Here is a 15,361-nt window from a genome sequence, read left to right on the forward strand (position 1 = left end):
GTTTTGTGATTCCATATATATTTTTGGAATATCTGTTCTAGTTCTGTGAAATATGTCATTGGTGTCTTGATAGGAAATGTGTCAAATCTATAGATTGTTTTGCATAGTATGGACATTTTTAAAAATATATTTTTTATTGATTTCAGAGAGGAAGGGAGAGGGAGAGAGAGATAGAAACATTAATGATGAGAGACAATCATTGATCGGCTACTGAAGATCAAGCCTGCAACCTAAGCATGTCCCTTAACCAGGAATTGAATCATGTTGGCGAAGATGTAGAGAATTTGGAACCCTCATACATTGCTGGTGGGAATGTAAGATAGCGAGGCCACTTTGAAAACATTTTGGCAATTCTTCAAAATGTTAAAAATAGAATTACCTTAAAGCTAAAAAATTCCACTCTTATCTGTTGAAGAGGAATGAAAACATTGGTCCATGCAAAAACTTGTGCACAGATGTTCTTAGCAACATTATTTATAATAGCTAGAAAGTGTAAATAACTCAAATGTCCTGACATCTATGCAAGGGAATATTATTTGGCATTAAAGATAATGAAGAACTCCTAGAAGTGGGATCACTGGGCCAAAAGGTAGTTCCTTTTTTTGTTTGTTTGGTTTTTTTAATCCTCACCCAAGGATATTTTTTCCATTGATTTTTAGAGAAAGTGGAAGGGAGAGGGTAGGGCGAGAGTGAAAAAGAGACAGAGGAGAGAGAAATATCAATGTGAGAGAGAGATATCGATTGGTTGCCTCCTGCATGTGCCTGATCAGGGCCAGGGACCAAACCTGAAAACCAGGTATGTGTCCTTGATTGGGAATAAAACCTGAGACCCTCTGATGTGTAGGCCAACGTTCTAACCACTGTGCAATGCTGGCATGGGCCATTTTTTGAGTAAATTCCATACAGTTTTTCATAGTGGCTGCACCAGTCTGCATTGCCACCAGCAGTGTACTAGGGTTCCCTTTTCTTCTCATCCTCGCCAGCATTTGTTGTTTATTGATTCTTAAGAAGACCGAAACACTAATCAGAAAGGATATATGCACCTCTATAGACATAACAGCACATTTTCAATAGCTAAAATCTGGAAAGAGCCCATGTGCCCATCAGTAGATGAGTGGATAAAAAGCTTTGGTACATTTACACAGTGAAGTACTATGCAACTATAAAAAAAAAAGATTTCTTATCCATGTGACAGCATGGATGGATCTGGAAAATATTATGCCGAGTGAAACAAGCCACTTTAAAAAAAGACAAATATCACATGATCTCACTTATAAGTGGAATCTAATGAACATAATAGACTGACTAACAAAATAGGTCCAGAGGTATTGAGACATGGAACAGACTGACATCTCAGAGGTAAGGGGGGGTGGGAGGAGTCAGGAAGAGATTAACCAAAGAACTTACATACATATTAGAGGCTCAGTGCACGAATTCGTGCACCAATGGGGTCCCACGGCCTGGCCTGTGGGTTTGGACCAAAACCCGCTCTCTGACATGCCCCAAGGGGTCCCAGATTGTGAAAAGGCTCAGGCCAGGCCAAGGGACCCCACTGGTGCACGATTGGGGCTGGAGAGGGACATGGGAGTTTGGCCAGCCGGGGAAGGACCACGGAAGGGCTCCAGGGCATGTCCAGTCCAACTCGCTCAGTCCTGATTGGCTGGACCCTAGCAGCAAGCTAACCTACCAATCAGAGTGTCTGCCTCCTGGTGGTCAGTGCACGTCATAGCAAGCAGTTGAGCAGCCTTAGCATATCATTAGCATATTACACTTCAATTGGTTGAACGGATGACCGGACACTTAGCATATTAGGCTTTTATTATATAGGATTATATAGGATATGCATAACCAGTAGACACAGACAGTAGTGTGGTGAAGGCCTAGGGTGGGGCAGGGACTGGGAAGAGGGGCATAAAGGAGGGAAGAAATTAAGAGACATCTATAACACAGTCAACAATAAAAATATTTTTAAAAATGTTTTTAATAGTGAAGTACTGATAGCTGCTAAATCATGGATGATTCTTGAAAACATTAAGCTAAGTGAAGGAAGCCAGTCACAATAGACCACACTCATGTTTATTATTCCATTTACACGAAATGTCCAGAATAAGACAGATCATAGAAGCAGACGGTAGATTAGGGATTGCTTAGGCCAGTGATGGCGAACCTATGACACGTGTGTCAGAGGTGACATGCGAACTCATTTTTTTGGTTGATTTTTCTTTGTTAAATGGCATTTAAATATATAAAATGAATATAAAAAATATAAATCTTTGTTTTACTATGGTTGCAAATATCAAAAAATTTTTATATGTGACACGGCACCAGAGTTAAGCTAGGGTTTTTCAAAATGCTGACACACCAAGCTCAAAAGGTTTGCCATCACTGCTTTAGGCAGATGCTGGTGTAGTGGACAGTGGGTGCATGGGGAATCTCTAATGGGTACTGGGATTTATTTTCAGATGATGAAAAATTCTAACACTAGATTATGAGATTGTGGTATTGCATAACTCTTTGAATATATTTAAAAAATTAAATTGTGCCTTTGGAATGGGTGAGTTGTGTGGTATCCTATATAATAATACCCTAATATGCAAATCAACCAAATGGCGAAATGACTGGTCACTATGCCGTGCACTGACCACCAGGGGGCAGATGCTCAGTGCAGGAGCTGCCTCCTGGTGTCAGTGCACTCCCACAGGAGGAGCACCGCTCAGCCAGAAGCCGGGCTCATGGCTGGCAAGCACAGGGGCAGTGGCGGGAGCCTCTCCCACCTCTGTTGCAGACAGGCAGTAAGGAGTTAGGGATCCTGGACTGTGAAAGCCCCAGGCTGTGAGATGTCCACCTGCCAGTTTAGGCCTGATCTCTGAGGGGATCAGGCCTAAGCTGGCAGATGGACATCTCCCGAGGGGTCCCGGATTGCAAGAGGGCTCAGGCCGGACTGAGGGACCGCCCCCCTCCCCCGAGTGCATGAATTTTGTGCACTGGGCCTCTAGTGTAAATTATCCTATCTAATAATAGACAAACATGGTAATTAACCATACCTCCGCTACGCTTCCCATTGGCTAATCAGCAGGATATGCAAATTAACTGCCAACAAAGATGGCGGCCAGCAGCCGCGCAGCTGAAGTGAACATGAGGCTTGCTTGCTCCAGTGATGGAGGAAGCCAAGGTCCCCCGCCTGCCACGGCCCAGCTCTGAGCTCCGGATGCAACAATGTTGCAATTATTGAAGCTAAACAAACCCCAGGTACCTGCTTTCAGCCGTCGCAGGCTCAGAGCTTAGAGCGCCAGTGATGGCAATAGAGTTTCAATTATACAAGCTAAACAAATCCCAGATACCTGCTTTCAGCCAGCCATGGCCTCAGAGCTGAGCCGGCTTTCAGCTCCAGTGACAGTTATATAAGGTAAATAAATCCCAGAATTAAAAAAAAAAAAAGAGGCTGGGAGCTTCAGTCGTCCGCCAGCCTGAAAACGGCCCTCAGCCCCTCACCCACACTGGCCAGGCACCCCAGTGGGGACCCCCACCCTGAAGGGGGTGTGATCAGCTGCAAACAGCCATCAGCCCCTCATCCAGGCTGGCCAGGCACCCCAGTGTGGACCCCCACCCTGAAGGGGGTGTGACCAGCTGCAAACAGCCATCAGCCCCTTACCCAGGCTGGCCAGGCACCCAAGCGGGACCCCCACCCTGATCTGGGACACCCATCAGAGCAAACCAGCCGGCCCCCTCCTGTGCTCCAGGCCTCTATCCTATATAGTAAAAGGGTAATATGCAAACTGACCCTAACAGCAGAAAGACTGGGAATGACTGATCACTATGACACACACTGACCACCAGGGGGCAGATGCTCAATGCAAGAGCTGCCCTCTGGTGGTCAGGGCGCTCTTACATGGGAGGAGCTCTGCTCAACCACAAGCCAGTCTGATGGCTGCCAGTACAGCGGTGGTGGTGGGAACCTCTCCTGCCTCCTCAGCAGCGCTAAGGATGTCCGACTGCAGCTTAGGTCTGCTCCCCGCTGGCAAGTGGACATCCCCTGAGGTCTCTCGGGCTGCCAGAGGTATGTCTGATTGCCATCTTAGGCCCAATCCCCCGGAGAGCTGGCCTAAGTCAGCAAGTGGTCATCCCCCGAGGGGTCCCAGACTGCGAGAGGGCACAGGCTGGGCTGAGGGAACCCCTACCCCCGAGTGCACAAATTTTTGTGCACCGGGCCTCCAGTATTCTAATAAACCTTTTAGCAAAAAAAGTGACACTCCATTTTGTATTCCTGACAGCAGAGTGTATGAACTTATAATTGCCCATTTTAATGTTAATCAACACACACTAAGAAATTTACCAATTTGTTAAACTGGAACAGTGGTTCAACTGAAGGAGATTTTGCCCCCGTGCCCTCCCCCCCCCCGCCCCCCCCCCGCCCCCCCCCCCCCCAGTGGACATCCAGCAATGTCTGGAGATACTTGTGGTTGTCACTGCTGGGATGGGGGATGCCACTGGCCTCTAGTAGAAGCCAGGGGTGCTGTAAGCACACTATGAGGCATAGGCAACTCCCTACACCACATACTCATCCAACCCAAAAGGTCACTACTGTCAAGGTGAAGATACCCCAAACTCGAAATAGCATCTTGTTTTAATTTATATTTCTTTGATTATTCATAAGAGTAAATTTTTCCACATGTTTTCCAAATAGCTATATTTTATAAATTTTCTGTTACATTTCTCATCAATTTGTATGAGTTCCTTATACTAAGATATTAACTCTGTATTTTATTTACTGAGTTTGTTTTCTTTCAGTTTTTTTTCTGCCAAATTTTAAGTTTATATTGACCATCAATATGTTTTTGTTTGGTCAGGCATCATTTTTTAATTGTATCTAGTCTAGGAAGTTCTTCCCCCAGCTGCCTACCACTCCCCTAATAATCTCATTTGTTAAAGATATATTTTTATTGATTTCAGAGAGGAAGGAAGAGGGAGAGAGGGAGAGAAACATCAATGATGAGAGAGACTCATTGATCAGCTGCCTCCTGCATGCCCCCTACTGGGGATGGAGCCTGCAGCCTGGGCATGTGCCCTGACCAGGAATAGAACCTCCTGGTTCATAGGTAGAGGCTCAATCACTGAGCCATGCTGGCTGGGCAGTAATCTCATTCTTACTGAATTCTTTTTTCTTAGAGTTTTATCTTATCACATTTACTTTTATAAAGTGCACATATAATTTATTATAATGTGCATTATGAGATAATTTTAGAAATAATTTTTTTTCTAAATGGTAATGTCTGGTCTTCTTCCATTTGGAGAAATATTGGCTTACACAGTGTATTTCAGGTTCAAGATAACCTTCAAAAAAATGAAGGTTTCCAAGGGTTTATGCAAGAGAGGGCATGTGTAATGACTCCTTGTCTTTCTTAACAATGGAGTACAATGACATTTCGTAAGGTGGTTACTCGCCTCATACAGTAAAAGCAGTAGTCACATGTCAGTCTTGCAGAAATATATAAGTAAATATCAAAGCTGGAAATGGAAATTGTTTGCAGTTTGGAATTAATAATTCACTAGTTATTAATGAATTTTCTGATATTAGCAAAGAGTTAGGGAAAGTGATTCTCTGTTTGTATTTGGTAAGAAGTAGGACAGTATATCTAATCAAGAAATTAAAAGGTGTTGTTAGTTTATAACATAATACAGAAGTTTTATGACTCTTTGATAATCTATCAGTTGAGTAAATGAATGGGAATAATTATAGATATCTTCCTATTGTTGTACAGATGGAGAATGAGTTAGATTCCGCTCGTTCTGAAATAGAACTCCTTAGAAGTCAGATGACAAATGAGAGAATCTCCATGCAGAATCTAGAAGCTTTGCTGGTGGCCAATCGGGACAAAGAATATCAGTCTCAGATAGCGCTTCAAGAAAAAGAATCTGAAATTCAGCTGCTTAAAGAACACCTGTGTTTGGCAGAAAATAAAATGTGAGTTTGTTAGCAGTATAATAACAAAGTCATATTCCTTAAATTTTTGATACTTTATTGGTTAGTAGAATTTTAAAGCTGGAATTTATATAATTTAAGGATCCATAATTAGCTATTAATTAAACTGAGCACCAGAAATATTATGATTTGCCAAAAATTTAGTGCTAGTTTCTATTATATGTTTAGCTAAATTGATTTAAATTTAAGTTTAACCATTGTGTTGGTTGTTTCCAATAGAGCTTTGGGTATAATAAGATATCTGGTCTAAAATACTGTCTTTAGGAAATAAAGACAGTATTAGAAAAAAAACACACTTCTGAAACCAGAATTTTTCTATATATGAACCCACCTGGCATTGCTCCCCAATCTTTCCATTTGTCACACTGTATTTGCTTGTGTACCTATAATTGTACACACTAGATACCTGCAAGGACTCCTGCATTCCCAGAATACTGAAGACTTCCCTTAGAGCAGTGGTTCTCAACCTTCTGGCCCTTTAAATACAGTCCCTCATGTTGTGACCCAACCATAAAATTATTTTCATTGCTACTTCATAACTGTAATGTTGCTACTGTTATGAATTGTAATGTAAATATCTGATATGCAGGATGGTCTTAGGCGACCCCTGTGAAAGGGTCGTTCGACTGCCAAAAGGGTCGCAACCCACAGGTTGAGAACCACTGACTTAGAGCATGATTGTGGCTGCTTCTTTCAGCATCCCAGCACCATTAGCAGCTTATTCCATGACCCTGCTGGGAGGGTGGGTGGAAATGCCTGCCTGGAGAGTGAATGTTCTATTGTAAACTTGGTCACCTCTCACCAAAAACAGAGGCATGGGGACCCCCAGCCTCTGTTCTTACCTGTCTCCTCTGTAACACTTTCATCCAGCCTCAACTCTGCCCTCCCGTCTGAGCATGGGGTCTGGGGAGGGACAGGAATCATGGTCTCAGGAATCAGCCACTCACAGGAGCCCCTGACTGAGCCCAACCTGTAAAGCCAAAGCCAGTTCCTTCAGAAACTGTTTCCAGGTTATGGCAGCTGTCACTGAGTCCTTAGTCACTGCCGCTGGGCTGTTGTGCTACCTTTAACCGGTTCTGCCAGGTCACTTTCTCAAGCCAGAGGTGGAAATCTCTTAAGAATGTAACCTTAAAGACTACCTTCTGTTTTAGACTGGCTGATCAGTACTGTCCGTTACCCTGGTAAACACGATCAGCCTGTGTGTTCTAGAGTGCTGTCCTGGGAACAAGCAGAGAGGGGAGCGCTCCGTACAAGCAGCATTCGTCTCTGTCGTTATCTTCCTGATGACAGGGCGCCGTGTTATGGGTGTTTGTGGCATGGCTTAGCCCTAAAGGAGATCCTGTTAAATGGAGGAGAGTGTGCGTGGGAATGTCAGATTTAATTCTGAGTGTACATAAAGCACTTGGTTGATCTAATATATAACAGACCATATGAATTATGGTGCTAGTGAATTCCAGTTTTGATTATTTGGTTATACCATTACTCAAGAGTACAATACTTTAAAGTACTTCTATAAAAATAATGTGCTATAAATAGATAATAGAGATAGATAAGAGATAATATTACTTCATGTAAACACAAGAAAACTGACACAGAGAAAGTTGAACTAATTTAATGTGATTGGCACACCTTAAGCTTTTCAAGTAGGCTACCTGTACATTTACTACACCTAAAATTGGCATATACGTCCATAAAGATCACAGTTTGGCTTGGATCCAGCTGAGAACATTGCCAACATGGTTCAGAAGTTCTAGACGTTTAAAAGTCTAATCAACTCTCTCTCTTACATTCTTTTACACAGGGCCATCCAGAGTAGAGATGTGGCCCAGTTCAGGAATGTCGTCACGCAACTGGAAGCTGATTTAGACATTACCAAAAGACAGCTAGGGACCGAGCGCTTTGAAAGGTAAGTTGGTCTCTATCCAGTATTTAGGCTGGGAGCATTCTTTCTTAGATAACAACAGATTCTGGTTATTCCATGATGTGGAAATTGAACTTCAGTTTTACTGGATTAATAATGTCATTGGATATAAAATTTAAGAAGTTCTGTTTTAAACTTTTTTGCATTAGGGAGAGGGCTGTGCAAGAACTTCGCCGCCAGAACTACTCAAGTAATGCTTATTATTTGAATTCTACAATAAAGCCAATTACAAAATGTCATTCACCGGAACGTGCTCACCACCGATCTCCTGACCGAGGCCTGGATCGATCCCTAGAAGAGTGAGTGGTTTAAGGGTCCTTTCTCTGGGGACCATATAGCAATATATACAGTGACTATTTGAGGATGTAAGGAAACTCAGTAACAGTCTGTCAGGAATAGTGCTATTGAAACGTGATTAGTTATGTTTACATAAAAAGAAAGTATTTTGACTATTAGTTTTATATAAATATTCCAAAGTGAACGATTTCTATTTTATCTGTTTACATAAATTTTATTTTTAAAATCTGATTTTCTTTTTATTTCTACATCCATTTGTATTAAATTTTTATTGAATTTTTAGAGAGAGAGGAAGGGAGAGAGAGAGTGACACCCACAGAGAGAGAGACAACAATTTGTTGTTCTACTTATTTATGTATTCATTGTGGATCAAACCCACAACCTTGGCATTTCTGAAATTTTACTGCCTATATTTTCTTCTAGGATTTTTATGGTTTCATGACTTACATTTAAATCTTTTATCCATTTGAGTTCACTCTTGTGTATGGTATAAGTTGGGGTCTAGTTTAAATTTTTTTTTGCATGTATCTGTCTAATTTTCTCAACACCATTTATTGAAAAGACTGTCTTTACTCCATCTTATGCTTTTGCTTTCTTTGTCAAATATTAATTGACCACAGAGACGTGGATTGATTTCTGGGCCGTCTGTTTTGTTAGTTCTTCTTTAAATGTTTGGTAAAATTCACCTATGAATTTTACCAGGGCTTTTGTTTGTTGGGAGTTTTTTCATTGCTGCTTCAATTTTATTAGTTGCAATCATCTATTCAGGTTTTCTGATTCTCCTGATTCAATTTTGGAAGATTGTATTTCCTAGGAATTTATCCATTTCAATTTGTTGTTCAATTGTTGGCATATAGTTGTTCATATTATTTTCCTATACTCTTTTGTAATTGTTACTTCTCCTCTTTAATTTCTGATCTTATTTATTGCATCCTCTTTTTTTCATGGTCACTCTGGTTAAAGGTCTGTCAATCTTTTTTATTGTGTCAAAGAACCAGTTCTTGGTTTCATTGATCTTTTGTATTGTTTTTTCAGTTTCTATGTCATTTATATCCACTGTGATCTTTATTATTTCCTTCCTTCAGTTTACTCTGGGCTTTTTTTGTTGCTTCTTTTCTAATTCCTTTAAGTGGATGGTTAGATTGTTTATTTGAGATTGTTCTTGTTTCTTGAGGTATTCTTTGAGAATATTTCATGTGTACTTGAGAAGAATGTATATTCTGTTGTTCTACCATGAAATATTCTGTAAATATCAAGGTAGTTTTCAACTACCCTATGTATTTTGATTGGAGTATTTAAGCCACTTATATTTAAAGTGATTTATTGATACTTACAAATTTATTGCCATTTCATTCTCTGTAGTCTCCTCTTCTTCCTCCCCTTCCTCCTCCTCCTCCTCTGCCTCCTCCTTCTTCTGCTTCCTTCTCATTCTCTTTCTTTTTCTTCACCTTTAAGAAAACCCTTTAACATTTCTTATAATACTGGTTTATTGGTAATCAACTCCCCTAGCTTTTTCTTGTCTTTGAAACTCCTTCTCCTTCAATTTTAAATGATAACCTTGCTGGGTAAAGTAGTCTTGGGTATAGGTCTTTGCTTTTCATTATTTTGAGTATTTGATGCCAATCCCTTCTGGCCTGAAATGTGTCTGTTGAGAAATCAGCTGACAGTCTTATGGGAGCTTCCTTGTATGTAGCTAACTGCTTTTCTCTTGCTGCTTTTCAGATTTTCTCTTTATCTTTAACCTTTGCATTTTAACTATGATGTGTCTTGATATGGGCCTCTTTAGGTACATCTTGTTTGGGACTCTGCGCTTCCTGGACTTATGTTATTTCCTTCACCACATTAGGGAAATTTTCAGCCATTATTTCTTCAAATAGATTCTCAATACCTTCCTTTCTCCCTCTCTCTTTTTCTGGTACCTCTATGATGCAGATGTTGTTATGATTCATGTTGTCCCAAATGTCCCTTAAACTATCCTCATATTAGAATTTTTTTTCTTTGCTGCTCTAATTGAGTTTTTTACTACCTTGTCTTCTAAATTTCTGAATCAAAGTCTACTTCATCCAACCTACTGTTTGTTCCTTCTAGTACAGTGATGGCGAACCTTTTGAGCTCGGCGTGTCAGCATTTTGAAAAACCCTAATTTAACTCTGGTGCCGTGTCACATATAAAAATTTTTTTATATTTGCAACCATAGTAAAACAAAGATTTATATTTTTGATATTTATTTTATATATTTAAATGCCATTTAACAAAGAAAAATCAACCAAAAAAATGAGTTCGCGTGTAACCTCTGACACGCGTGTCATAGGTTCGCCATCACTGTTCTAGTATATTCTTCATTTCAGATACTGTGTACTTCCTTTTTGACTGGTTCTTCTTTATGGTTTCTGTATATATTTTTATGCTTGCTGTCTCTTTGTTGAAGTTCTCACTAGTTCCTTTAGCATCTTTATAAACATTTTTTTTTTAACGCAAATTGCTTACCCTCATTTTATTTAGCTCTTTTTCTGGAGATATCTCCTGGTTTGTTTGTTTTTTGTTTGTTTTTTTACTTGGGGCATGTTTCTTTGTCTCACTATTTTGTCCATCTCCCTGTGTTTGTTTCTATGTATTAGGTAAATCTATATCTCCCAGTCTTGGTAGGGTGAACTTACGTAGTAGGTGTCCTGTGGGACCCAGTGGTGCAGTCTCTTTCCTCATCTGAGCTGGGTGCTCTAGTAATGTCCCTTGTGTGTGTTTTGTGAGCCCTCCTGTTGTGGTTGAGTCTTGAGCTTGCTATTGGACTGTTCATTAGTGAGTTTGACACCCAGGATGGCTGACTATGAGGATTGTTCCTGATCACAGAGTATGAGGTGCTATGCAGGTGCTGACCACATAAAGTAGAATTCTCCTCAGCAGGGTCTGGTGCCTGCCAAGATCTCCCTTTGGATGTGCCACTTGTGCAGTTAATTGGATCCTGCTCTGATGTTGTCTGAAGCTGGCCACTGGGTGTGTTTGTTCTGGGGCATTTTGGGAGAGACTCTGGTGCAGGTCAATGTCACTGTGATGGCTCAGAGCTACTTGTTTGGAGCTACAAAGTGATTCATAGTTTGTAGCTGCCTCTGCTGGGCCTTGGTGTGTGTGGAAGACCAAGCTGCATACCAAAGCCAGCTTCCACTAGCACCAGGCCTGGGGACAGGTCAGCAAAAATTGCAAGGCATCTGCAGTTCTTCCTTTGCTGGCCTCCACCTGCTGACTGCCTTCAGTCACTGGAAAAGCCTCTTATAGTACTTGAATTGCATGCAGTAGGTTGTCAGTGAGTCACCAGGTAGGGAAAGTGGTGTTCACCAGATTGATACAAGTTCAAACTCTTACCAGTGCTGCGTCAGAGGCATCAGCAAAAGTCCCAGGATATACAAAGTCTAGCTCCCACCTGCCAGGTTCCTACAGACCTTTGTAGTGGGGCAGAGTCTCAGTGAGTGGTGAGTAGGGTGAGGCCAGCAGAGTTTTTCAAGCCTAAACAGACCAGCATTTGGCCAGTTGAAAGTAGGGCTCCGTGCAAGAAAAATGGACCTCATCCTAGAGCCACACAACTCAGTCTGTCCCAGATTCAGTCCAGGCCTCCTTGGCAGGAAGGGACCACCAAGAGTCAGGATGAGGCCGCCAGGAGCCCAGAGGTTGGGTCTAGTGTATCTCCCTTGATGGGAAGACACCCATCAAGTTCACAGGAAAGTGGGGGGATTGACCCCACCCCAAAGCCACATACCTCAGTCAAGGATACCCCTGAGTCTGCTGAGACCTCTGTACCATGGCCCAGTCAGCTGACTCCATGAGCTCTGCAGGGTGTGGCAATAGGGAGTTGAGAGGATAGGGCTTTTGTATTCCCTCAGGCTGATGCCATAAGGAAGGGAGTGCTCCACCCAAAAAAGATAGCATCTGCAGTTTGAGAATGGGACTCAGCACACGAATCCTGGCGGCTGCCCCTTTGGCTCTCTCCCCAAAGTTATAAACCCATCTCTCCTCACAGGCCTCTAGTCTGCTCTTCCCTCTCTCTGCTGGAATACAGGGTGACTGGCTGTGAATAAGATTTTGTGCATTGGTGCTCTAAGAGGAGGTCTGGTTCTTAGAGGGCCCCTACCTCTCCATGCAGGACAGAATCCCTGCTGGTTTTCACAGTTAGATTTTATGTGGGCTCCTTTTCCCAGTTCTGGTGCTCTGGGCCAGGGAGCTAGGTGAGCGCTTGAGATCCCGTGCTTCTCATGGTGAACCCCCTGCAATTGAGATATCCCTCCAGAACCTCAACTGCCACCTGTGGGTGCAGGCTGGCCTTTTTCATGGCTCTGCCCTTCTTACCATTTTTATGTGGCTTCTATTAATCCTTGGTTATAAGACTTCTGTTCAGCTAGTCTTTACTTGATTATTCAGGTTGTTCTATATTTAGTTGCAATTCCAGTTCTGTCCTTGGAGGAGGTGAGTGTAAATTCCACCTACTCTGCCGTCATCTTGAATCTTCTGACTTAACTTTTGCTGTTAGTTTTAAATGGTATCCTTTGATGGCCACCTATTATTTAGACAATGAATTTACTTAATTTGCTTTTCTCTAACCACTGGTCTGTTTCTTGTTCCTTTGCCTTTTCCAGGCTGTCATATAAATGAAATCTTATCATATATAGCCTCTAATGGCTGGCTTTCACTTAGCATAACATATTAGAGATTTCCCCAGGTTTTCATGTGCTTCAGATGTTGTTGCATATTTCTTTTAACTACTGAATGATATTCCATTGTGTGGGTGTACCAATTTTGTTTTATTTTACTTTTTATCTATATATATAAAGAGCCAGGGGCCATCACATCCAAAACAACTGAATGGATGACCAAACAGGCTGCATGGGGTGACTAGGCCGGCAGGGCGGGCAGTGAGGGGCAATCAGGATGGCAGAGGGGGGCAGTTGGGGGTGACTAGGCTGGCAGAGGGGGACAGTGAAGGGCAACCAGGCCAGTGGGGGGGGGCAGTTAGGGGTGACCAGGCCAGCAGGAGGGGGCAGTTGGGGACGACCAGGCCAGCAGGGGGGCAGATGGGGGTGAGTAGGCTGGCAGGGGAGCCAGTGAGGGGCAACCAGGCCGGCAGGGGGCAGTTGGGGGTGAGTAGGCTGGCAGGGGAGCCAGTGAGGGGCGACCAGGCTGGCAGGGAGGGCAGTTGGGGGTGACCTGGCCAAGAGGGGGCGGCAGTTGGGGGCAACCAAGGCCAGCGGAGGGGGGGCAGTAAGGGGTGACCAGGCTAGCGGAGGGGGGGTCAGTTAGGGGCGACCAGGCCAGCAGAGGGGGGCTGTTGGGGATGACCAGGCTGGTGGGGGGGGCCAGTTAGGGGCGATCAGGCCAGCAGAGGGGGGCTGTTGGGGATGACCAGGCTGTTGGGGGGGCCAGTTAGGGGCAATCAGGCAGGCAGGCAGGTGAGCAATTAGGAGCCAGCAGTCCTGGATTGTGAGAGGGTGCAGGCTGGGCTGAGGGGACCCCTGCGCCCCCCCTCCCCCCCCCCCCCCCCCCCCGCCATGCACGACTGTCGTGCATCAGGCCTCTAGTTTGGAAAGAATTACAGTATAACTGGTAGGTGCAAAAATAGTTATAGAGAGTTACCCATGGCCTTCCCCCAGTTTACCAATGACAATATCTTACAAACCAAGAGATTAACATTGGTACAATGTTAATATAGGCCTTTTTCAGTTTTCACCAGTTTTTGCATGCACTCATGTGTGTGCAGCTTTTTTTACAAACCACCCATATTTCATCACCACAATCAAGACACTGAATTGTTCCATAAGCAACAAGGAACTCAATAGCTCGTGATATCCCTTCATAGTTAAAGCACACACCCACCACCTGGCAAGCACTAATTTCTTCTCCACCTCTGTAATTCTATCATTTCGAGAATATTATAGAAATGGGATCACACACACTACGTAACGTTTTGAGATAGATTTTTTTTTTATTTAGCACAATGTTCTTGAGATCCATTCAAGTTGTATGTAATAATAATCCATTCCCTTTTATTGTTGACTATGATTCCAAGATATGGATGTATCACCATTTGTAAAAACTGAGCAAAAGAAATATACACTGTATCTGTGTTTCTTCACAGAAGTTGGGAAAAATCTTAAGTATTCCTGAAGTAATACTAGAATATATTTTTATACATGGTGAAATCTTTGAATTAAAAATATTAATGTGCACAATTTTCTTCTCTCTCATAGGAATCTTTGCTATAGAGATTTCTGACATGCGGAAAGATTCTTCACATACTTGGGAAAGGTCAAAATGTTAAACTGATTTTTTTTTCTATTTGATTGCATTTATTTTTGAATCCTTGACAATGTTAAATGTATATATTAACTTTGTGCCTCTGAATCTGTTCTCATGTGCCATATTGCAGAGATCAGAGATGACTTACAAAAACAAAAATGCATGTGGCTCTTTCTACCCATACAGTAATAGTGAGTGTAAAGTCCACTTACTTCACTATTGAACACTGTTAACTATCCGGAGTAAATAAAGAAGCTTGTAAAAAAGAGGGAAACGTGTTTTTTACAAAACTGATTTCCTTACTTTTCTTGGTATCTCAAATAATTGGTAGGTTATTTTTCTTTGTTACTTATCCTTTCTTGGCTGGAGAAGTCCTGCCAAAATAGGCACAGTTTACTGATCCTGGCCTGGGTCCCAATATGCCACTTTGGACCCAGCCTGATGTAAATTCCAGGCCATAATCTGACTTCAAAGCAGCAGATAGTAGGAGTGTGTCAGGATTTTTAAGTCCATAATATTGTACCACTGATTAGCATACATTTCTACAATTGTGTTTACCATACCATTTTTAGAAAGGCAGGTGATGCTATATCTGTCAAGAATGTAAGATTTTTTTAAAATCTGTATTTTTAATAAGTTTTCTTTAAAACATTAAAGTACTGCAATCAACTTAATTGCCATTTTATTTTTTTATTTTTTTGCCTGTGGCAGGTGTTTGTTTTCTGAGTAACCACTCCATTGGCGCTTCCTTATTTCCCCTAAAACCCTCTAAATCTCTTTTCTTTTCTGTCCATTGACTTTGAATTAAGAGCCTGAACACTACTGCATTTTACTGATATTATCTATTTGTATTCTTGCCATTTATTTTTTAAAAATCTGTCATT

At 42.1% G+C, this 15,361-nt stretch overlaps 1 protein-coding gene across 2 annotated transcripts in view; it reads left to right on the forward strand.

Annotated features, from left to right (window-relative positions):
• LOC308525815 (testis-specific gene 10 protein-like) overlaps positions 1-15,149 on the forward strand; it is a 124,854-nt gene extending 109,705 nt beyond the window's left edge. For both annotated transcript variants that reach the window (XM_081100662.1, XM_081100661.1), the window contains 4 exons: positions 5,760-5,962; positions 7,782-7,886; positions 8,051-8,200; positions 14,429-15,149. In XM_081100662.1, the coding sequence (XP_080956788.1) occupies positions 5,760-5,962; positions 7,782-7,886; positions 8,051-8,200; positions 14,429-14,453 (483 nt within the window). In that variant the 3' untranslated portion in view covers positions 14,454-15,149. The remainder of the gene's footprint in view (positions 1-5,759; positions 5,963-7,781; positions 7,887-8,050; positions 8,201-14,428) is intronic.
• The last annotated feature ends 212 nt before the right edge of the window (positions 15,150-15,361 follow it).

Source organism: Myotis nattereri (genome assembly GCF_964212035.1).
Source record: "Myotis nattereri genome assembly, chromosome: 10".
Classification (NCBI taxonomy): domain Eukaryota; kingdom Metazoa; phylum Chordata; class Mammalia; order Chiroptera; family Vespertilionidae; genus Myotis; species Myotis nattereri.